The sequence below is a fragment of the Phoca vitulina genome, unplaced genomic scaffold (assembly GCF_004348235.1).
Source record: "Phoca vitulina isolate PV1807 unplaced genomic scaffold, GSC_HSeal_1.0 scaffold12, whole genome shotgun sequence".
Lineage (NCBI taxonomy): Eukaryota > Metazoa > Chordata > Mammalia > Carnivora > Phocidae > Phoca > Phoca vitulina.
Genome location: NW_022589715.1, coordinates 36653813 through 36677019, shown reverse-complemented (window position 1 = coordinate 36677019; position 23207 = coordinate 36653813). Strand labels below are relative to the sequence as shown.

The 23207-nt window shown below is 36.9% G+C and overlaps 1 protein-coding gene across 5 annotated transcripts in view; it reads left to right on the top strand.

Moving 5' to 3' along the window:
* VRK2 (VRK serine/threonine kinase 2) overlaps positions 1 to 23207 on the top strand; it is a 126290-nt gene that overhangs the window by 38244 nt on the left and 64839 nt on the right. For all 5 annotated transcript variants that reach the window (XM_032410940.1, XM_032410942.1, XM_032410941.1 and 2 more), the window contains exons 3-7: positions 15751 to 15800; positions 16530 to 16599; positions 18038 to 18125; positions 20761 to 20866; positions 22077 to 22169. In XM_032410940.1, coding sequence (XP_032266831.1) covers positions 15751 to 15800; positions 16530 to 16599; positions 18038 to 18125; positions 20761 to 20866; positions 22077 to 22169 — 407 coding nt within the window. The remainder of the gene's footprint in view (positions 1 to 15750; positions 15801 to 16529; positions 16600 to 18037; positions 18126 to 20760; positions 20867 to 22076; positions 22170 to 23207) is intronic.

Below are 23207 nucleotides of genomic sequence, written 5' to 3'. Positions count from 1 at the left end.
CCATTTTTATGTCTTCTTTGGAGAAATGTCTGCTCATGTTTTCTGCCCATTTCTTAACTGGATTATTTATTTTTGGGGATGTTGAGTTTGATAAGTTCTTTATAGATTTTGGATACAAACTATGTCGTTTGTAAATATCTTCTCCTATTCTGTAGGTTGACCTTTAGTTTTGTTGATAGTCTCCTTCACTGTGAAGAATTTTTTTATCTTAGTGAAGTCCCAATAGGTTATTTTTGCTTTTATTTCCCTTTCCTCAGGTGACGTGTCTAGTAAGAAGTTGCTACAGCTGAGGTCAAAGAGCTTATTCCCTGTGCTCTCCTCCAGGATTTTGATGTCTCACATTTAGGTCTTTCATCCCTTTCTAATTTATTGTTTATTTAGTTTTGTAAGAAAGTGGTCTAGTTTTCTCAGAACCATTTGTTGAAAAGACTCTCTTTTTCCCATTGGATATTCTTTTCTGCTTTGCCAAGGATTAGTTGACCATATAGCTGTGGGTCCATTTCTGGGTTCTCTATTCTGTTCCATTCTGTGTGTCTGTTTTTGTGCCAGTACCATACTACCTTGATGATTACAGCTTTGAAGTACAGGTTGAAGTCCAGAATTGTGATGCCTCCAGCTTTGATTTTCTTTTTCAACATTGCCTTGGCTATTCAGGGTCTTTTCTGGTTCCATACAAATTTTAGAATTGTTTATTCTAGCTCTGTGAAAAATGCTGGTATTATTTTGATAGGGATTGCATTGAATGTGTAGATTACTTTGGGTAGTATAGACATTTTAACAATATTTGTCCTTTTTTTTTTTTAAAGATTTTATTTATTTGAGACAGAGAGAATGAGAGAGAGAGAGAGCACATGAGAGGGGGGAGGGTCAGAGGGAGAAGCGGGCTCCCTGCCGAGCAGGGAGCCCGATGCGGGACTCGAATCGATCCAGGGACTCCAGGATCATGACCTGAGCCGAAAGCAGTCGCTCAACCAACTGAGCCACCCAGGCGCCCTGTCCTTCTAATCCATGAGCATGGGATGTTTTTCTATTTATTTGTGTCTTCTTCAATTCCTTTCATAAATGTTCTGTAGTTTTCAGAGTACAGATCTTTTACCTCTTTTGTTAGGCTTATTCCTAGGTATCTTATTGTTTTTGGTGCAGTAGTAAATAGGATCGATTCCTTGATTTCTCTTTCTGCTGCTTCATTATTGATGTATAGAAAGGCAACAGATTTCTGCACATTGATTTTGTATCCTGTGACTTTGCTGAGTTCATGGATCAGCGGCAATTTTTGTGGAGTCTTCCAAGTTTTCTACATTGAGTATTATGTCATCTGTGAATAGTGAAGGTTTGACCTCTTCCTTGCTGATTTGGATGTCTTTTATTTCTTTTTGTTGTCTGATTGCTGAGGTTAGGACTTTCAGTACTATGTTGAACAACAGTGGTGAGAGTAGGCATCCTTGTTGTGTTCCTGACATTAGGGGAAAATCTCTCAGATTTCTCCATTGAGGATGATATTAGCTGGGGGTCTTTCATATATGACCTTTATGATAATGAGGTGTGTTCCTTCTAGCCCTACTTTGAGGATTTTTATCAAGAAAGGATGCTGTATTTTGTCAAATGCTTTTTCCACATCTATTGAGAGGATCATATGGTTCTTACCCTTTCTTTTATTAATGTGGTATATTGCACTGATTGATTTGCAGATATTGAACCACTCCTGCAGCCCAGGAATAAATCCCACTTGATCGTGGTGAATAATCTTTTTAATGACTGTTAGATTCAATTAGCTAGTATCTTTTGAGAATTTTTGCATCCATGTTCATCAAGTTCTTGGTCTGTAATTTTCCTTTTTAGTGGGGTTGCTGTCTGGTTTTAGAATCAAAGTAATACTGTCCTCATAGAATGAATTTGGGAGTTTTCCTTCCATTTCTAGGAGAACAGTATTAATTCTTCGTTAAATATCTGGTAGAATTCCCCTGGGAAGCTATCAATTGTGGACTCTTAGGAGATTTTTGATTACTGATTTAATTTCTTTGCTGGTTATGGGTCTATTCAAATTCTCTATTTTTTCCTGTTTCAGTTTCATAGTTTATATGTTTCTAGGAATTTATCCGTTTCTTCCAGATTGCCCAATTTGTTGGCATGTAATTGTTCATAATATTCTCGTATTTCTGTGGCATTGGTTGTGATCTCTTTCAATCATGATTTTACTTATTTAGGTCCTTTATCTTTTCTATTTGGTAAGCCTGGCTTAGGGGTTTATCAATTTTGTTAATTCTTTCAAAGAACCAGCTCCTAGTTTCATTGATCTGTTCTGGTTTTTTTTTTTTTTCTATATCATTTATTTCTGCTCTAATATTTACTATTTCCCTTCTGCTGGTTTTAGGCTTTATTTGCTGTTCTTTTTCCAGGTCCTATAGGTGTAAGGTTAGGTTGTGTGTATTTGTGACTTTTCTTGATTCTTGAAGAAGGCCTGTGTTGCTATATCCTTCCCTCTTATGACCACCTTTGCTGCATCCCAAAGGTTTCAGTGTCTTGTTTTCATTTTCATTTGCTTATGTGTATTTTTTTATTTCTTCTTCAATTTCCTGGTTAACCCATTCATTCTTTAGTAAGATGTTCAATATCTGCAAATCAATCAATGCAATATACCACATTAATAAAAGAAAGGGTAAGAACCATGTATTTGAGGTCTTTCCAAATTTTTTCCTGTGATTAACTTTGAGTTTCATAGCATTGTGGTCTGAAAATATGCATGGTATGATCACAGTCTTTTTGTACTGATTGAGGGCTGATTTGTGATGCAGTATTTGATCTATTCTGGAGAATGTTCCATTTACACGAGAAAAGAATGTGTATTCTGCTGCTTTAGAATGAAATACTCTGAATATATCTGTAAAGTTCATCTGGTCCAGTGTGTCATTCAAAGCCCTTGTTTCTTATTGATCTTCTGCTTAAATGGTCTGTCCATTGCTGTGAGTGGGATGTTAAAGTCCCCTTCTATTATTGGTTCTCCACTCACTCACTTTCAATCTGGAGGTGTCTTTGGGTCTAAAATGAGTCTTTTGTAAGCAGCATATTGATGGGTCTTGTTTTTTTTTATGCATTCTAATACCCTATATCTTTTGATTAGAACATTTAGTCCATTTACATTCAGAATGATTATTAATAGATATGAATGCAGTGCCATTGTGTTACCTGTAAAGTCAGTGTTCCTGTAGATTGTATTTGTTGCTTTTGGTCTCTCTTTCCCCTCAAAGGGTCCCCTTTAATATTTCTTGCAGAGCTGGTGTAGTGTTCATGAACTCCTTTAATTTTTGATTGTCTTGGAAACTCTTTGTCTCTCCTTCTATTCTGAATGACAGCTCTGCTGGATAAAGTATTCTTGGCTGCATATTTTTCTATTAACATGTTGAATATATCATGCCACTTTCTTATGTCTTGCCAAGTTTCTGTAGACAGGTCTGCTGCTAACCTTATTTGTCTACCCTTGTAGGTGAAAGACCTTTTTTCTCTAGCTACTTTCAGAATTCTTTCTTTATCTTTGTATTGTTCAAGTTTCACTATGATATGTCTTGATGTTGACCTATTTTTGTTGATTTTGAGGGGGAGTTCTCTGTGCCTCTTGGACTTGAATGACTGTTTCCTTCCCCAGGTTAGGGAAGTTCTCAGCTACAGTTCATTCAAATAAGTCTTCTGCCCCCTTTTTCTGCTCTTCTTCTTTTGGGACTCCTATGATATGGATATTATTGTGCTTTATGGAATTGCTGAGTTCCCTAAGCCTGTAGTCATGATCTAATGGTTTTCTTTCCCTCTTCTTTTCAACTTCATAATTTTCCATAATTTTATCTTCTGTATCACTATTTATTCCTCTGCTTCTTCCATCCTTGTTGGAATTACATCCAGTCGGTTTTACATCTCAGTTATAGCATTTTTATTTCAGCCTGACTAGTTTTTACATCTTTTATCTCTGCAGCAAGAATTTCTCTGGTGTCTTCTCTGTTTTTTTCAAGCCCAACTGGTATTCTTATGACTGTTGTTCTAAAATCTTGTTCACCTAGATATATTGCTTATGTCTGTTTTGAGCATGGCTGTGTTTCTGAGTTCTTGTTTATCTTTCTTTTGGGGAGAATTCCTCCATCTTGTCATTATGTCTAGGTTTCTGTCTTTTGTGTGTTATGAAAGCTTGTCATGTTTCCCACTCCTCAGAATAATACTATATTAAAAAGGAGTCATACACTGTCCAGGCCCTGGTACTTCAGGAAGTGTTTGTTTTGGCTGCTCTTTCCCACAGGTCAGTTATCTGCAGAGTCCCTCCTTGCAGTGGGGATGTTTGGGCCTTTAACTAGGCGTGCTTTGACTTGTTTGTTAAGATAAACCTGATTTGGGAAAAAAAAAAAGTGCCTGTGCCTGGGTGGCTCCGTTGGTTAAGCATCTTGATTTCACCTCAGGTCATGATCTCAGGGTTGTGAGATCAAGCCCCATGTTGGGCTCCACACGGAGCATGGAGCCTGCTTAAGGGTTTCTCTCTCCCTCTCCCTCTCTCCATCCCCCACCCCTCTTTAAAAAAAAAAGACCGTCCTAAAAAAAAAAAAAAAAAAAAGTAAAAGGAACAAAAAAGGAAACAGACAAACAAAAAATTATAAGTCTGCTTCCAAAGAAAAATAAAGAAAAAAGAAGCCCAACCCATTAAAAAGTAAGAAACAAACAAAAAACTATAAGCTTGAGTCCAAAGAAAAAAGAAAGGGAAAAAAAAAAAAAGAAAAGGGAAAGCCTGGTCCTATTTTCACCAGAGCTGAAGCTGATGCTTTGGAGCACTCTGTGATCAGTATACTTGGTACATGCTGGGGGCCTGTGTTAGTCCTCTGTGGGAGAGGCCTGCTTTGCTGGCTCACAGTCAGACCTGCCCTATTAAAAATGCCCCTGCAAGGTGCAGAAGGGCAGGGTTTGGTGTAAGTGGCTGCACCCTCCACTGGGGGTGCTGTGTTGCTCACTGATGTCGGACTGTGCTGGTGGGCAAGGGGTGGGTGGAAGATGGCAGTGCCCTGCCCTTTAGTCCCAGGAAGGGGAACTCGCAGCCCCCGCTGCTCAGGAAGCCCTCACAGAAAAGCAAACAGTCTCCCCTCCTGTTGCCCAGGCCTCCTTCAGATGCCTGCCCTCAACCTATCCGTGCCTGGGCCTTCAGCATGCCCCACACCAGAGTTCTCCTGTGTTTTTATCTCTGGTGCACAGCTGGGATTCAAAACTCCAAATCTTAAAGGACCCAGCAAGGTGTGGACCTGTCCCCCTCCTCCAAGAGAAGAGCCTCGAAGTGCTGTTCCTGGAGCCACTCTGTCATAGAAAAGCAGTCACACGGGCATGCATGTGCATAGAGTCTATGGTGAAGTACTGGGGAAAGCTACAACCAGGTTATTGGCCCTCTGTGCACTCTTCCTGTCCCCTGCTATTAAATGGCCACTCAGTGGTGCCCACTGGGTCCCTTGTCCTTGGAGAGACAATATACCCTCTTCCAAATATACCCTAGGAGGGGGAACATTTTTTCCCAGTGCTACCCAGGGCATCCCCACACTGCACTGTCTGCCATCCACTCCCGGGCCTCTGTCCTCCCTCTCCCTGGAGCACTACCATCTGCCTGGCTTGACTCTGGCAAGTGGCATAGACTCCTAAAACCTCAGAATTTGAGCTCCACTGTTTGCAAAAATCTTGCCATAGTCAGTTCTTCTCGATTACCCAGTCAGTGGTCCTAGGGAAGTTTTTCTTGTGCAAACCTGTTGTGCTGTTCTCTCTCGCCTTCTTTCCCTGTCCTCTCTCCACGAAAAGGGCTCCCACCCCCTACCTGGCAACATGGCTTTTCTCTCCCCCAATTCACATCTCTGAACCTTGCAGCCTCCATGTTCTTTCCCTCTAATTGTGCAGACTGTTCTCTTAATCCTCAGATCTATTTCCTAGTTGTTCAAAATGTTTTGATGCCAATCTAGCTGTGTTTGAGGGACAAGGCAAGATCAGCCCCACTCCAAACTACGCCACCATCTTAACTCCTCCTCAGAATTTAATTTCTAAGTACTACTTTCATTCATTAATTATTCATCAAATATTTAATGAATGCTTACTAGACCCTATTTGAGGTTCTTGGGACACATCTAAATAAAACCAAGTCTTTCTGTCTTTGTGAAGTTTACATTATCAGAGAAAAACAAGTAATAAATATGTAACTATATACTAAATAGTTTCAATATGATATTCTTAGTATTATTCAGTCCTATATATTTTCTAAATTCCTTTATGATTTCTTCTTTGGCCTGGGGTCTAGGCATTATGGTCACATAATGTAGCTTAATAATCCTTATTTGTTGATAATTTGAGAAAGCCTGCTTTCTGAGTGAAATTATGGACAGTTAAAAAATTGTTTTATGTTTGAAAAGAATGTATGTTCTTTAATTGTTATTTTATGTGGCCTTTAGATAAAAACTGTTAATTGTATTATTTCAACTTATTTTTATCTGCTTGCCTATACATTATGGATTTGTTTTAAAATCTTCCATGATTTTTGTGCTTTTTCATTTTTTTCCTGTAATTGTGATGGTTTTTTATTTCTGCATTAAAGTACATTATCAGATGCTTTCAAGTTCATAAATTTAGTCTTTCCATTGAATCTTTTTTTTTCCATTGAATCATTTTCTTAATGATTAGGTTGGACTAACTTTATATCTAGTAATTCTTCTTTCCTGAGATTTCTATAATTTTGAAAACAAATATTCCAACCTTTTTTTCAGCCTGTTTTGGCTAGTTTATCTTTTTATTTTCTCTGCATCACTAGGTTTTAGTTGTGTCTCATAAATAGTATACGTTTATTTATTTTTCTAATGATCTTATGGTTTCTTATCTGGTGAATTTAGTCTACTCAAGTTTATTATGATCACTGGCATTTTTTTTTCATATCTAAGGTGTCTGTGATTTTAAGATACATCACTATTTTATATACATATGTTGAGTCTCCATTAGATGCTTAAAAGTTCATAATTTTCTTCCTCTTGAATCATTCTTTTGTGTTTATGTAAGATCTGCTTTATATCTAATACCTAATAGTGCACATTAAACTATGACACAATACCTTTAAGATAGCCTTACATATGGAACTCGTAGAGCACTCAGTGTTGCAGTCCTATCTTAAGGAACATTTTTTTCAAGTTTACCATCAAGTTTATGTCCCACTTTTCTGTTTTGGGCTGGTTAATTAATTTTTCTGCATGCACAAATCATTGTAAATGACAATTAAATATAACAATACTACCAGGCAATGTACATGACTCAACTGAAGTGAAGACAAATAGACACCTGGGACTAGCTTTGTGACTGTATGGGCAGTGAAACTGTCAAACTGCTATGTGGTCAGCAGCAACTGTATGATGTCTTCAGTTATTAGGTCTGTTCAAATTTTAGAGGTAATAAAATATGAAAAACTGTGGTAAAAAATTGATATAAAATTGATAATATATTTCACTTACCATATTTTATATTTATCCTGCCTTTTTTTTAAAGAACGTATTCTTTCCTGATCTTCTATTAGATTTTTAGGTTTTCTTTATTGATCTTGAAGTTCTGAAGTTTATTATTTTAGTGGTTACCTGTAAACTCAATACACTCTCTTGATTTAATAAACTGAGAAGCTAATCAGTGTCTCTACTTTTCTCCTGGATAATACATGGCATTACAACACTATACCTCTAGTCATCATGTTCCTATTTTGTACATTATTTTTGTCCATGTTTTTAGTGAACCTTATTCTAGATTGATAATTATTTTCTCTCAGCATATGAATATGATATTATTCAATGTCTTCTTACTGCCTTGTTGCTATTGAAAAGTCTACTGTCACTTCATCTATCTTTTGTATGTAATCTAATCTTTTCTATTGAGTTGTTTGTTAGAACTTTGTCTTTAGTGTTCTGAAGTTTGACTATGGTGGGCTGGAGTACAGATTTATTATTTATCTTGCTGGGGACTTGTGATTCTTAAATCAGAGGATTCATAACTTTTATCAGTATTTGAAAGTTATCAGATATTATTTATTCAAAAGTACCTGTCCTCTATTCTCTGTGTCCTCTAGTTCTGGAGCTTTTTAGAAAATTGTGTTTCTGTCACATATTACCTTAGTGGTTCATAATCTCTTCTTCATATTTTATATCTCTATATTTCTGTGTGGTAAATTCAAGATTATTTCCTCAGATCTAATCTGTTTCACTGTTCTCTTTGTAGCTCTATCTGATCTACCATTTTGGCTATTCATTAGGTTTTAAATATTAATGATTATATATGTATTACATATATTAATATATAGAAAAGTGCATACAACATATAGTTTATCAAGAAAATATATCTAATAGCAAGATACTCACAATCCCCATCTGGGTCAAGCATATAATATATCAACAAACCGTGTTCTAGAAGCTCTGACATCTCTTCCCTACCTTGTAGTAGTAACAACACTGTCTAGACTCTTTATAGTTTTTATTTTACTGTTTTTTGTTAGTGTGTGTGTGTGTATCCGTAAGCATATATAATTTGTTCGTGGGTTTTTAATTTATATAAATAGAATCATAAATATACATTTTGTTTTATGTGTTTTTTCACTCAACATTATATCTAAGATATATTTATATTACTGCTACATCTGTATTCCATTCATTTTTTTCCTACAATGTATTTCATACTATGACTATAATACAATTTGTTACACATTCTACTAAAGATAGATGTGCGTGTAATTTCCAGCATTGGACTATTCCAAATTCAAACTTATTCCCATATTTCCTCTTGGAGTTCTATTTTTTTTCTTTTTAAAATATTTTGTCAGAGAGAGAGTACAAGCAGGGGGAGCAGCAGGCAGAGGGAGAGGGAGAAGCAGGCTCCCCACTGAGCAAGGAACTCAATGTGGGGCTCAGTCCCAGGACCCTGGGATCATGACCTGAGCCAAAGGCAGACGCTTAACCAGCTAAGCCACTTAGGCATCCCTCCTCTTGGAGTTCTAATGTATTTCTTGTTTTTGGTCCCTGTCTCTTAGATCTCTGATGTTTTTTGAATTACAACCAATTTGTTCATTTTTTCATAGAATGTTTTGCATTGTTTCTTATGCTACTGATACTTTGTGTCTGTTATCATTTCAAGCAGGTATTTGAGCTATATGGAAGGTCTGAATTTCCTAGGGTTTATGCCTTTTGTTTGCTTTCCTTCCTGTTTTGTAGTGTTGGACCATTGACTCCTCTTTAGCCATGCTTTATCTCTGGTAATCATCTGGGTCCAGTGTGTCTCTTGAAGATTTGTTTCTTTTGCTTCTGCAAGGTATTCTGGGTTATCATTTGGCTTCAAGTCCTTGTACCATACTGTTGTGTAAATTTGAGCCTCAAATTCCTGAAGATGGCTTTGGAGTAACTAATTATCAGGAAGGACTCTACTTTTCCTCACACTCAGAGTCGAAGCTACAGAAGGTGGGGATTTTTGTTTTTGTTTTTGTTTGTTTGTTTGTTTATGTTAATCACCATACATTACATCATTAGTTTTTGATGTAGTGTCCCATGATTCATTGTTTGCGTATAACACCCAGTGCTCCATGCAGAACGTGCCCTCTTTAATACCCATCACCAGGCTAATCCATCCTACCACCCCCCTCCCCTCTAGAACCCTCAGTTTGTTTTTCAGAGTCCATCGTCTCTCATGGTTCGTCTCCCCCTCCGATTTACCCCCCTTCATTCTTCCCCTCCTGCTATCTTTTTTTTTTTAACATATAATGTATTATTTGTTTCAGAGGTACAGATCTGTGATTCAACAGTCTTACACAATTCACAGCGCTCACCATAGCACATACCCTCCCCATTGTCTATCACCCAGCCACCCCATCCTTCCCACCCCGCACCACTCCAGCAACCCTCAGTTTGTTTCCTGAGATTAAGAATTCCTCATATCAGTGAGGTCATATGATACATGTCTTTCTCTGATTGACTTATTTCGCTCAGCCTAACACCCTCCAGTTCCATCCATGTCATTGCAAATGGCAAGATCTCATTCCTTTTGATGGCTGCATAATATTCCATTGTATATATGTACCACCTCTTCTTTATCCATTCATCTGTCAATGGACATCTTGGCTCTTTTCGTAGTTTGGCTGTTGTGGACATTGCTGCTATAAACATTGGGGTGCACGTATGCCTTTGGATCCCTACATTTGTATCTTTGGGGTACATACCCAGTAGTGCAATTGCTGGGTCGTGGGGTAGCTCTATTTTCAACTTTTTGAGGAACCTCCATACTGTTTTCCAGAGTGGCCACACCAGTTGCATTCCCGCCAACGGTGTAGGAGGGTTCCCCTTTCTCCGCATCCCTTGACTTGTTAATTTTAGCCATTCTGACTGGTGTGAGGTGATATATCATTGAGGTTTTGATTTGGATTTCCCTGATGCCGAGCGATGTTGAGCACTTTTTCATGTGTCTGTTGGCCATTTGGATGTCTTCTTTGGAGAAATGTCTGTTCATGTCTTCTGCCCATTTCTTGATTGGATCATTTGTTCTTTGGGTGTTGAGTTTAAGAAGTTCTTTATTGATTTTGGATACTAGCCCTTTATCTGATATGTCATTTGCAAATATTTTCTCTCATTCTGTCGGTTGGCTTTTGGTTTTGTTGACTGTTTCCTTTGCTTTGCAAAAGCTTTTTATCTTGATGAAGTCCCAATAGTTCATTTTTGTCCTTGCTTCCCTTGCCTTTGGCGGTGTTTCTAGGAAGAAGTTGCTGCGGCTGAGGTCGAAGAGGTTGCTGCCTGTGTTCTCCTTTAGGATTTTGATGGACCCCTGTCTCACATTGAGGTCTTTCAATCATTTTGAGTCTGTTTTTGTGTGTGGTGTAAGGAAGTGGTCCAGTTTCATTCTTCTGCATGTGGCTGTCCAATTCTCCCAACACCATTTGTTGAAGAGACTGTCTTTTTTCCATTGGACATTCTTTCCTCCTTTGTCGAAGATGAGTTGACCATAGAGTTGAGGGTCGATTTCTGGGCTCTCTATTCTGTTCCATTGATCTATGTGTCTGTTTTTGTGCCAGTACCATACTGTCTTGATGATGACAGCTTTGTAATAGGGCTTGAAGTCCGGAGTTGTGATGCCGCCAGCTTTGCTTTTCTTTTTCAACATTCCTCTGGCTATTCGGGGTCTTTTCTGGTTCCATACAAATTTTAGGATTATTTGCTCCATTTCTTTGAAAAAAGTGGATGGTATTTTGATGGGGATTGCATTGAATGTGTAAAATTGCTCTAGATACCATTGACATTTTCACAATATTTGTTCTTCCAATCCATGAGCATGGAATGTTTTTCCATTTCTTTGTGTTTTCCTCAATTTCTTTCATGAGTATTTTATAGTTTTCTGAGTACAGATTCTTTGCCTCTTCGGTTAGATTTATTCCTAGATATCTTATGGTTTTGGGTGCAATTGTAAATGGGATCGACTCCTTAATTTCTCTTTCTTCTGTCTTGTTTTTGTTTCTCTTTCTGTGTTTGACAGTGGTGAAATCTCTCTTTCTTACTTTCATTCTTTCCCTCTCCTTCCTCACCCTCCTTCTCCTCTTTCCTTTTCTTCCCCTCCCTCATCTCCCCATTTCTTTCTCTCTCTTTTTTTAATGTTTCACACTACTGAAGATGTAGCCCTTGGAAAATTTGACTTTATGTGGCCAACTTAACTTCAAATCTCCACCTGTTGCAGGCCCAAGGACTTGTCTTTTTCCCAAGAGGGCTTTAACACTAATGTCCTTGGCTACCCAGAGTAGGCAGCCTCTTTTGGGCCTGCAGCACAGCCTAGAACATTAATGCTCATGTACATTTCCCTCTGGTTTTTCAATTTCTCTTTGTTTTGGGCTTCCTATTTATTTATTTATCTATCTATCTAACCAGATCAACTCTTCATTTATAAGAAAGTTTGATTTATTATATTCATCATCTTGTTTATTTTATAGAAGAAGGTTTTTGGTTTATCTACTGCACTACTTTATTAACATTCTTTATCAGACTCCATCATATTTTAGCTTTTCTAGTTGCCTTCTGTGTAAGTCTTTGGCTGCCAGTGTCAGAAACTCAAAAGTATTTAAGCAAAGGGGGGATTTATTAACTCTTATAACTCAGAAGTATAGGGCTTTTCTGACTTCAGGTGTGCATAGTCTAGAGCTTAAACAAGGTCAACAGGCCCCTTTCTGTCTTCCTGCTTTACCCTTTTTTCAGTGTTGGATCTGATTTTCAGACTTCATTTTCCATTTAGCTGAGGAAAGTAATTTCTAGGATTTGGTATCCTTACAGTTTATGGCCTTTTGTTACATAGCATTTTACTTTCAAATCCTAGGAAATAACTTTTTGCCTAGTTGGGGCATGTTGCTCTTTCTGAACTGGCTACTGTGGCCAATGGGCTTGTATATTCCAATTGGCCAGGTTTGGTCATCTGCCCAACTCTGAGATGTAAGGGCAGATATACTGTGTTAAGCAGCCCTACTAGATCCACATGGGTAGAAGGCAGTTCGGTTCCTCAAAGGAAAAACCAGACAGAGTTCCCAATGAAGAGAAAAAAGTGCTAGTAGGGCAGATATCTTATATGTGCAATATGCATTTTTTAGCAGCTCATCAGACCTCTGGTTAGAAATTTAAATGAAGATGTGAGACTGCTATAACTTCAAGACTATCACTGTCTCTGATCATTCTTTTCAACCCTGAATAGATTAATCAGCAGTAACCTACCAAACAAGATCCCTTTCCCTCCTTTATCAAGTCCTAACAGTTTCACTTTCTGAAATCTCTGGAATCTGTTCATTTTTCTTTATCTACCATTGATAGTGTAGTCCAAGCTATAGTTCTCTTTCCTCTGGTCTATCAAAATTAAATCCTTAGTGATCGGTCAGTATCTACTCTGGTTCCCCTTCAGTGTTCTCCACAATGTGGTGTAGTGATCTGTTCAGAATGCAAATCTAATTATGTGTTTCCTATCCTCCAACTACACCTCAAGTTTTTAAAACCTTTCATTAGGCAGAAATTATTAACTAGATTTACATCTGGCCCATCATCACTTCTCCAACTATTCTTGCTCAATAATTCCCTTTTATATAGATTAAATTATATATTTGCTTATTACTATCTACCTCTCCCTTTTACATTTATTATAATTACAGTTTTGCACTTGTGTATGAGTATTTAATGAATGTCCGATTTCTCCATTAGACTGTAAAAGCAGATACCATGTCTGTTTTCCATTATCTTTTAATTTCACTAGATAGAATGTGGCTTGGCTTACAGTAGAAAATAAATATTTCATTAATTAACTGATTAATTACTATAAAGAGACCTCCGTGATAATGAGGACAATTTATTTGTTCAACATCCATCTCCAAGAGCTTTCTAGTCAATTGATTTTGGATTTAGGCCCTCAAATATAATCTAACTTAGAAGTTTATGGAGAATATTATATAGCTATCAGATGACAAGTGTGGGATGTTTTGAGTATCTGTCAACACATAGTTATGTTCATGTGAAATAATGTGAAAGGCTATAAAGTAGTAGGGCTATACTCATTGAAATCAGCAAGGAGTAGCCCATTGCACTGGTTAAATATCTCTTTTCCCATTAGCACCCAAATAAGTTATTTATCTAGTTGAAACCACCAATTTTTCTTTTGTGCTTTTCTGCTTGCATCTGTTGGGCTTGATGATGTATTTGCTGCTGGGGCCACTTGCTTTTAGACAAGAAGCAGGAAGTTTCTACCAACTTCTACCTCAGGAAGCAAAGACCCCTGCCCAGAGTCAGTACTGCACTAAGTGGACGGGGGTTAGGACAGGGCAGTTTCTCCCCAGGCTTGGGCACCACCCTAGTAAAAATAGTCTGCCAGAGGTGGGAAGAAAGGCTTTTCTTACCCCTTCTTCTCTAACAGGACTGGAATCCTTCTTCTATATTCACTCTCTTTAGTTTTTTCTTGCCTTAGATATGGATCATCCATCCCTCCTGCAGTTCCCTTGGGACTACTGTATGGGTGACTGTGGAATGACTTTACATGCATCAAGGTTAAAAGGTCAAAATTACTTGATATAAATACATTTAGTTTCTTTGGAAAGAGCTCTGTGTTCACAGTTTATATCCTATCAAGTAACACTGAAGTAATAATTTTTTCAAATGGTTGATAACAGGCTGACATAAAAAATTTTGGAAAACGGTTAAGAAAGTTGTGTGTGAGTTGGCTCGACTGTAAAGTGGAATTAATATATTTTGGTAAATTTATGATTTTTTAAATATCTATCATGTGCAAAAGAGGAAAGCTGATGGAGTTATCTTAGTTATCAATGGAGAAATCTTAGTAGTAGTCATAAGAGGATGGCATCTGATAAACATACTGAAAATATACTTGAAGGATTGATCTTGTTCTCCATCTGTTAGGTGCTAATATTTAATCATATTCAACAGTAGTTCTACCTTCCTTCCTTTCATTTTCCTTTAAACATCCTACTAACACTTGACACAGTGCCTTGCAAGTTCTGGCCTCATGATAAATAACTATTGGTTAGTTGAAGGAATGAATGGATGAAAAGTTAAGAGATGAATGACAAGATTCTAGACTTTCATAGTACAAATAAATACACACATTAACTTATCAAGATTTGAAAACCATAACTTTTTAATAATTTAGATAGTATAGATGAAAGGATTGATTTGATCTAAAAATTTGAACAATGAAATTATCAGAGGTTTGATTACTATATCTAAAATGCAGCAGCACCTGGCTGGCACAGTTGATAAAGCAGGTGACTCTTGATCTCGAGGTTGTGAGTTGAGCCCCATGTTGGCTGTGAAGCCTATTTAAATAATAAATGAATAAAGAAGAAATTTTTAAAAATGCAAATGATAAATAATAAAAGGAAGTTAGATAACTTGAAGTCAGCTTTTTAGGAGATACATATTATTTAATGTAGGAATCATTGATTGCCAGGTTCAGAAAATGATTTTTAAAAGACTTTATTCTCATTCTCTCTTGATTTATTTTAGAGTTTTGCCACATAGAAATTGTTTTGAACTTTCCAGTTAAGATGAATCAGTTTCCAGGGGTGCCTGGGTGGCTCAGTCGTTAAGCGGCTGCCTTCGTCTCAGGTCATGATCCCAGGGTCCCGGGATCAAGCCCCACATCAGGCTCCCTGCTCCGCGGAAAGCCTGCTTCTCCCTCTCCCTCTGCCTGCCTGCCACTCCCCCTGCTTATGCTCTCTCTCTCACTATCTCTGTCTCTGTGTCAAATAAAAATAAATAAAATCTTTAAAAAAAAAAAAGATGAATCAGTTTCCATTTCTGAACTCTCATAGATTTTAATTTAGTAAAATTGAATCAGTAGATTTTACTATTTATCATATACTAGTTAATGCTACATATCCAGAAAATATTTCCCCCTACATTTGGATCTGTGTGATTAATATCTGTTGGTTTCCATGTTTGAATATTTGAATATGGTTTATGGCAAAGTGTGGGCTATGGTGTCAGATGGACTGAGTTTCAGTCCCCAGTCTGCACTTCTTAGTGAGCAAATTATTCAGTTTGTCGAACCTTAGTAGTATCTTGTGTAACATGAAGATGATACCTACCAGAAGAGGTTCTCTGGAGGATGTAATAAGTGAACATAAGTAAAATGCTTAGCACAGTGTCTGGGATATAGTAGAAATTCAGTAATTGGGAACGACTATTTCTCTCTTCCACCCTATGTTTTGTTCTGCAGCTTTCCCCGCAAATAAACCAGATAAAGATGCAAGACATGTAGTAAAAGTGGTAAGTATTACTCTTAAATTGGTATTTCATATATATTTCACTTTTTTTGTTTTCTACTTTATTCCTGGTAGCTTTGTAAAAACAGTTTTTAACTTAGCTTTTAATTTTACTTATCAATAAATGTAGTGTTATAGTATATTTTCACATTATTAAAATGTAAAGACTGGAGAACTTTGTTCTTCTGTGTTGACATTTGTCATCTTTATATCCTATCTAGCTGTCTCTCCGTTCCTTTCTTCCCTTTCTTCCTCTTTACTCTAAGTGGTAAGGTCCTTTAAGGCAAGGATGAGGTTTTATTTTTGTTTGTATCCCCTTTGCCTAGTACAATGAATGAAATACAGTGGTTACTTAGTAAAGGTGTCATGTGTGAATGAACCCCATGGTAGTCTGCAGTGTATCTACCCTCATGTCCATGTTGGTAGACATTGAATGTCTGTGTATATACATTTCTCAGTGCTTTTAGTAAGTTTTTTTCCATAAGAAGACTACTTTCATGTGTAAGATTGTGTAGAGATAGCGTTACAGTATATTAAATTTAAACATGAGATTCTCCAAGTTTATTTAGTGCTTTTCTGAGATTGTTAGTGGAAATTTGATGCCTGTGTTTTATAATAAATTATTCAAGCACTATTTATATACTATGAATGTATACTCATATTTTCACAGTTGAAATATCAACTCTATCTTTAAGATTATTGTTTCCTAATAAAATTAATTATTCTTTTGTAGGAATATCAAGAAAATGGCCCATTATTTTCAGAACTTAAATTTTATCAAAGAGCTGCAAAAAAAGACTATAGTAAGTAAATTTAGCAAAGTAGGCTACTTCCATATGAATATATATATATATATATATATATGCTAAAGTGAATATTAATATTTTTCTTTTTTCTGCCTTCTGGAAAATTATTATCAATTAGAATATTATTGTAATTGATATAATTAACTATTATATAAAAGTAAGATAGATGCTATGTAAATGTTGATATTATATACATAGTGGGTTATATATTTCAAATCAAAATTGTTTCTACTACTTTATGTACAATGTCAAGTTGTTGGTCTAAGCTACCAAGAGTTCTCTAAGTATAAAAGATAGTAGAATGAAATCATTTCTTTCGTAGGAAACCATTTGGTGTCAAAGGTTGTAAGGAAAAGATACTAAAATGGGCAGTAGATATATAAACAAAAGGAATGGCCATAGAATGGATTAGTGTAAGGTATATGGAAATGATTAAACATTAAAATGATTTAGACCATAAGTTAAAAGTGTTAGAAACTTGAATGTTGGGAAATTAACTGGAGCTGGAAATCACATGTAAGAACCCCCAGTTAGAGGAATTGAATGTGAAATGAATGTGAGCAGAGCTGAAGAACAGAAGCATTTTGTAAACACTGCACAATATAGATGGACTAAGTAGAGCTTTCAAGAGGTTAATATGAATAAAAATGATAATAGTCAAGGTCCTCTGCATTATGTTTAAGAAAAAGAATGATGAGACTAGCCTCAATAATTAACTTTGTTTTCCTTAATAAAACCTTCTAAATGGTATGACAATGGTCTTTACAACTGCTTAAACTATGTCAGGGTGACAAATAGAATCCATTAAACTTGATTGTTTATTGTAGAGCTGTCGTACACATTAAACATATATGGTAGAAAAGTGGAAAATAAGCTACCTGACGGTTTCAGTGGATTTGATTTTTTTAAAACTAAATTTAATCAAAGCAGTTTCTGTATAACAATTTCATAGTAAGATGATTTTTCTGCCCAATTTCTATTTTTTCAACTACCATGGCTTCAAATTTTTAAGTAATGGAAAAGAAAAAGCCATCTCTCTACTGATTCTTTGGTACTTAACATATGTTCTATTTCATTTTATTTTAATTTTTTGAACATATGTTATATTTTAAAATTTAACATATAAGGGAATGAATTTTTTTCATGAATAGAAACACTTGTGTATATGATGCTAATGCATTTTATGACCATGACTACTTTTGTTTTGGTTATAATTGCTTTAATTTAAAATTTCTGTATATGTTTTTATGTTAATTATAGTGGTAAATAGAATTTGAAGCCACTAGATAGATATATTTGATTCTTTAAAACATTTACTAGAAAGGTCTGATTTCTGTTTAGGTTAGCTAAATAACTTCTAGAATCTATGTAAAAGTAAGAAATAACATTTCTAAAAATATATGTCTCTTTTTTCCTGTTAAATTTGTCTTTGTAGTCAAAAACTGGATAGAACTCAAACAACTTGATTATTTAGGAATTCCTCTGTTTTATGGATCCGGTATTACTGAATTCAAGGGAAGAAGGTAAAATGGAATTATAATTGAGTATTGTTCTATGACTGTGTCTTATGTGCTCTAATATCTTTGCTATATAACAGATTGCCCAAATCATAGTAGCTTATAACAACAGACTACTATCATCTTAGTTTCCATGGGTAACCAACATGGAAGTTACCCATGGAAACTATGGCTTCCCCAGATGGTTCCAGCTTAGGACTTCTGAGGATGTAGTCAGCTGTCTGTTGGGTTGCAGTCATCTCATGACCTGACTGGGGAAGGATCTGGTTTCAAGGTCACTCGTGTGGCTGTTGGCAGGCCTAAGAAGATCTGCTTCTAAATACACTCATGTGATTATTTACAGGCCTCACTTCCCCAGGCCTCTCACTAATAGGTCTCTCAGTAGGCTGCCTCAGTGTTACAAAGACATGGTAGCTGGCTTCCCCTAGCGCAAATAATTGAAAGAGAGAGAGAGAGAAGGAGAAAAAGCACATGCACACATAGGAGCATGCATTCAAGAATAAAGCCACAGCCTTTTTATAATTGAATCTTTAGAATTTATATAAAAATTTGAAAAAAATAAAGTTAACATACAGTGCAATATTAGTTTCAGGAGTAGAGTTCAGTGATTCATGACTTACATATAACACCCAGTGCTCATCACAAGTGCCCTCCTTAATCCCCATCACCCATTTAGCCTATCACCTGCCCACCTCCCCTCCATCAACCCTAAGTTTGTTTTCTATCATTAAGAGTCTCTTATGGGTTGCTTCCCTCTTCCCCCCGCCCTTCCCCTGTGTTCATCTGTTTTGTTTCTTAAACTCCACATGAGTGAAATCAGATGGTATTTGTCTTTCTCTGCCTTATTTCAAATCTTACAGTGGTGTCACATATTTCCACTATAGTCTCTTTGCTAGGGGCAAGTCACTAAGTCTACTCCATACACAAGAGAGGAGATGTAATTAAGCTTTGTCTCTTCACAAAAGGCACAACAAAATTTTATAGAAACATTTTTTTTTAAATCACCACATATAAATAATTGACTAGTGATTTTTAAAAAAAAAAAATCAGTTTGTTAGGTACCCCATCTTGCCCTTCCAATAGCCTTTGAAGATAGGTGATGTCTTTTTCCCTAGGTGAGGAAATAGGCTCAGTGGTCAGTGCTTTGTTCAAATGGTGTTTAAATGCTATCAATAAAAACAAAATGAATGATCAGTAATCTTGAAACAAAGTAAAGGGCTGCTAGTAGAGGACTGAGTGGCTGAGTGGATCATGGTATATCCATATCATGTAATATTATGCAGCCCATTAAAGAAATCAGTTAGAGCTATACCAGTTGGGAGGTATAGTGGGAGGGTTTCAGTGAGATACTAAGGAGAAAAGTATGATGCAGAAAAGTGCATGTAATAAGATCACATTTTTGTAAAACAAAGACAAAAATTCCTTTATTTCTGTGTTCATGTGTGTATACACAAATGTAGACTAGGGGCTGATGTGGGCATGTAAGTGAAGGGAAGAAAAGGGGCAGAGGTGACAAACAGAAAAGAAGTACATTTTTTAAAAAGATTTATTTATTTATTTATGAGAGAGAGAGAGTGGGAGTATGGGTGGGAGGGGTAAAGGGGGAGGGAGAGAGTCTCAAGCAGACTGCACGCTGAGTGCAGAGCCTGACGCGGGGCTCGATCTCATGACCCTGAGATCACGACCTGAGCCAAAACCAAGAGTTAGACATTCAACCAACTGAGCCACCCAGGCGCTCTGAAAAGAAGTACATTTTTTATTTTTTTATTTTTATTTATTTATTTATTTATTTATTTATTTATTTATTTATTTATTTGACAGAGAGAGACACAGCGAGAGAGGGATCACAGCAGGGGGAGTGGGAGAGGGAGAAGCAGGCTTCCCGCGGAGCAGGGAGCCTGATGCGGGGCTCGATCCCAGGACCCTGGGATCATGACCTGAGCCGAAGGCAGACACTTAACGACTGAGCCACCCAGGCGCCCCAGAAGTACATTTTTTAAAGTCAGGTTTATAAGTGTGTAGAGAAAGTAAAATATGACTTATAAGGTCAAGAAACAAATATAAATAAAATTTTCTGTATGGACAAATAATTTGTTCAAGGTCATATAGTGAGAGGGTGATGAAATAAAAATGAATCAAACTCAGGACTCTTTAATTTAGAAAGAGCATTCTCGGGCGCCTGGGTGGCTCAGTTGGTTAAGCAACTGCCTTCAGCTCAGGTCATGATCCTGGAGTCCTGGGATCGAGTCCCGCATCGGGCTCCCTGCTCAGCGGGGAGTCTGCTTCTCCCTCTGACCCTCCCCCCTCTCATGCTCTCTCTATCTCATTCTCTCTCTCAAATAAATAAATAAAATCTTTAAAAAAAAAAAAGAAAGCATTCTCTTTTCATGACCTATGACTGAGCGTGAGTGTTTGAGCACAGCATTCCCTTCTATTAGAAACTAACTGCAGAATAAATACTGACTAGTATCTTTCTGTAAAAGAACAGCAAGATTATTAATGTACATTCATTCTTTAATGGTTCAGATTGCAGTATTCTTCATTGTTGGGTTGGGGGTGTTTTTCCTTGTTTCAAATTCATAAATAGGCAGTTTCAAGCATTGCTATCTTAAGATCTCTTTTTGACGTCTTCTTCTTATAGTTACAGATTTATGGTAATGGAAAGACTAGGAATAGATTTACAGAAGATCTCAGACCAGAATGGTACTTTTAAAAAGTCAACTGTCCTGCAGCTAGGTATCCGAGTGGTAAGAATGAATGACTTATTTCACATGCCTCATTTTCAGATTATTTACTTGTTACAATATACAAATCGTTGCCCTTTGTGGAATTATCAGAGAATGAAGGATTATTGCCCTAGAAATGTCAGTTATTTAGAGTAGAGGCTATTTTGGTGAAATTGATAACAGTGGGCTCTGTAAGTGACAGAATGTGCTGTGTTTGGCACTACAAACTCAATTAGGCATTGGTTCTACAGTCTGATTTTTTTTCCCCTCACAGCTTTGTTTTACATATCAGAACAAGCTTGCATTGCTATAAGAATAACCTCTCTTTTGTCGGTTATATTTATAACAATGCAAACGGTGGCAAAATATATTATTTTCCATACTAAACACGTGATGGTATGGGGGTGCTATAAAGTTTTTAGTATGAGTTTGGGATGGTGGCAGTAATTACTATGGCAATGAATAATATATACTTTGCCAAATAAGAAGCAATGAAATCTTAATAGCACCCATGCACACATTTTGTTTATACCACATATTTGTCTTATCTTGTTTGTGTTTGGTTTGCCCAAGCTCCATTTTGTTTTTTCCATTTTAAATAGAATGAAACTGCTCATGCCAGGTTGGGATGTGGTAGATAGAACTCGTTAATTTTCCCGTTCATCCATTCATCCATTTAGCTGGCCAGCAAATGTTTATTGAGCACTGGGTGTAGGTAACATGCAAGGCTCAAGGGCTTCAAAGATGAAGCTAAGGTATTTTCTGTTACTGTCCAGAGGGAAGATGCCCTTCCATGTGCTCATGGACATGGTGTTTTGTTCTGGGGTCTCCAAAACTTGATTTATAATCATTGGTTGGGTGAGGAACTGCTGAGGGAACTTCATGATTATTTTACTTTGGATCTCTGATTTTACTGTGTTTTTCCTCTTTGCACAGGGTGATTTGGCCACCAGGCTGTCAGGGGCGTAGGCATAGGCACTGTTGAATCTTGGTTTCCTTCTCTCAGAAGTTTAATTAAAACACTTGACATTTGGGGATCATGTTATTCAACTTTTTTCCAGGATTAAGTGACCGGTACATGTGATAAATAGATAAATACATAATTATAGAATATGTCACTTTGCTATTGTTACTATGAAAAAAATATGTGTTATTCTACATTCAAAATGTTTGAAGTTGATCATGAGTTTGAAATAGGTATCAATATAACCTTACATATTTTTTTTCATAGTTGGATGTACTGGAATATATACATGAAAATGAATATGTTCATGGTGATATAAAAGCAGCGAATCTACTGTTAGGTTACAGAAATCCTGATCGGGTAAGTACAATATTAAGCTTTTGTTTCCAGGAAGAATCCTCGCAGTGTCATACTGAGACATTCAAAAATCAAACTCCTAATCGAGAAGAGTTTACAAATGAGGATTAACGTGTTGTGATTTATCTTACCTTGTTTATCTCATTTAATGCACTAAACTAAGAAGTAATTAGGATAGGGAAACTGAGACTCAGAGGGGTTTAAATAATTTGTTAATGGACATATAGTTAAGTGGCTGAAAGTTGAACTTCTGAGAGACTATAAACAAAGAACCATCCAAATCCAGTGGGAGAAGGGATGGATTTTTGCAGAGAAAAAAAATTAAAAGTCACATTAGCTCCTCTTTCACTGTATAAACACGTAACTTTTAAACAGAGCAGCATTTCCGATGGAACTTTCTCTGATGATGGAAGTATTCTGTGTGTCACTGTGCAGTACGGTGGCCGTCAGCCACACGTGGCTGTCAAGCACTTGAGATGTGGGCAGTGCACCACCAAATGCTGAAAAGGATGTGGAGCCACAGGAACTCTCATTCCTTGCTGCTGGAAATGAAAAATGGTACGGCCACTGTGGAAGACAGTTTCGCGGTTTCTTTAAAAACTGAACATAGGGGCGCCTGGGTGGCTCAGTCGTTAAGCGTCTGCCTTCGGCTCAGGTCATGATCCCAGGGTCCTGGGCTCGAGCCCCACATCAGGCTCCCTGCTCGGCGGGAGGCCGGCTTCCCCCTCTCCCACTACCCCTGCTCGTGTTCCCTCTCTCGCTGTGTCTCTATCAAATAAATAAAATCTTTAAAAAATAAAAAAATAAAATAAAAACTGAACATATTCATAACATATGATCTGCAGTGACACTGCTTGGTATTTACCCAAAGTAATTGAGAATTTAGATCCACACAAAAACCTACACACATGTTTATAGCAGCTTTATTCATAATTGCCAAAACTTGAATCAATGAAGATGTCCTTTAATAGGTGAATGTATAAATAAACTGAGGAACATCCAAACAACGCAATATTACTACTCAATGTTAAAAAGAAATGA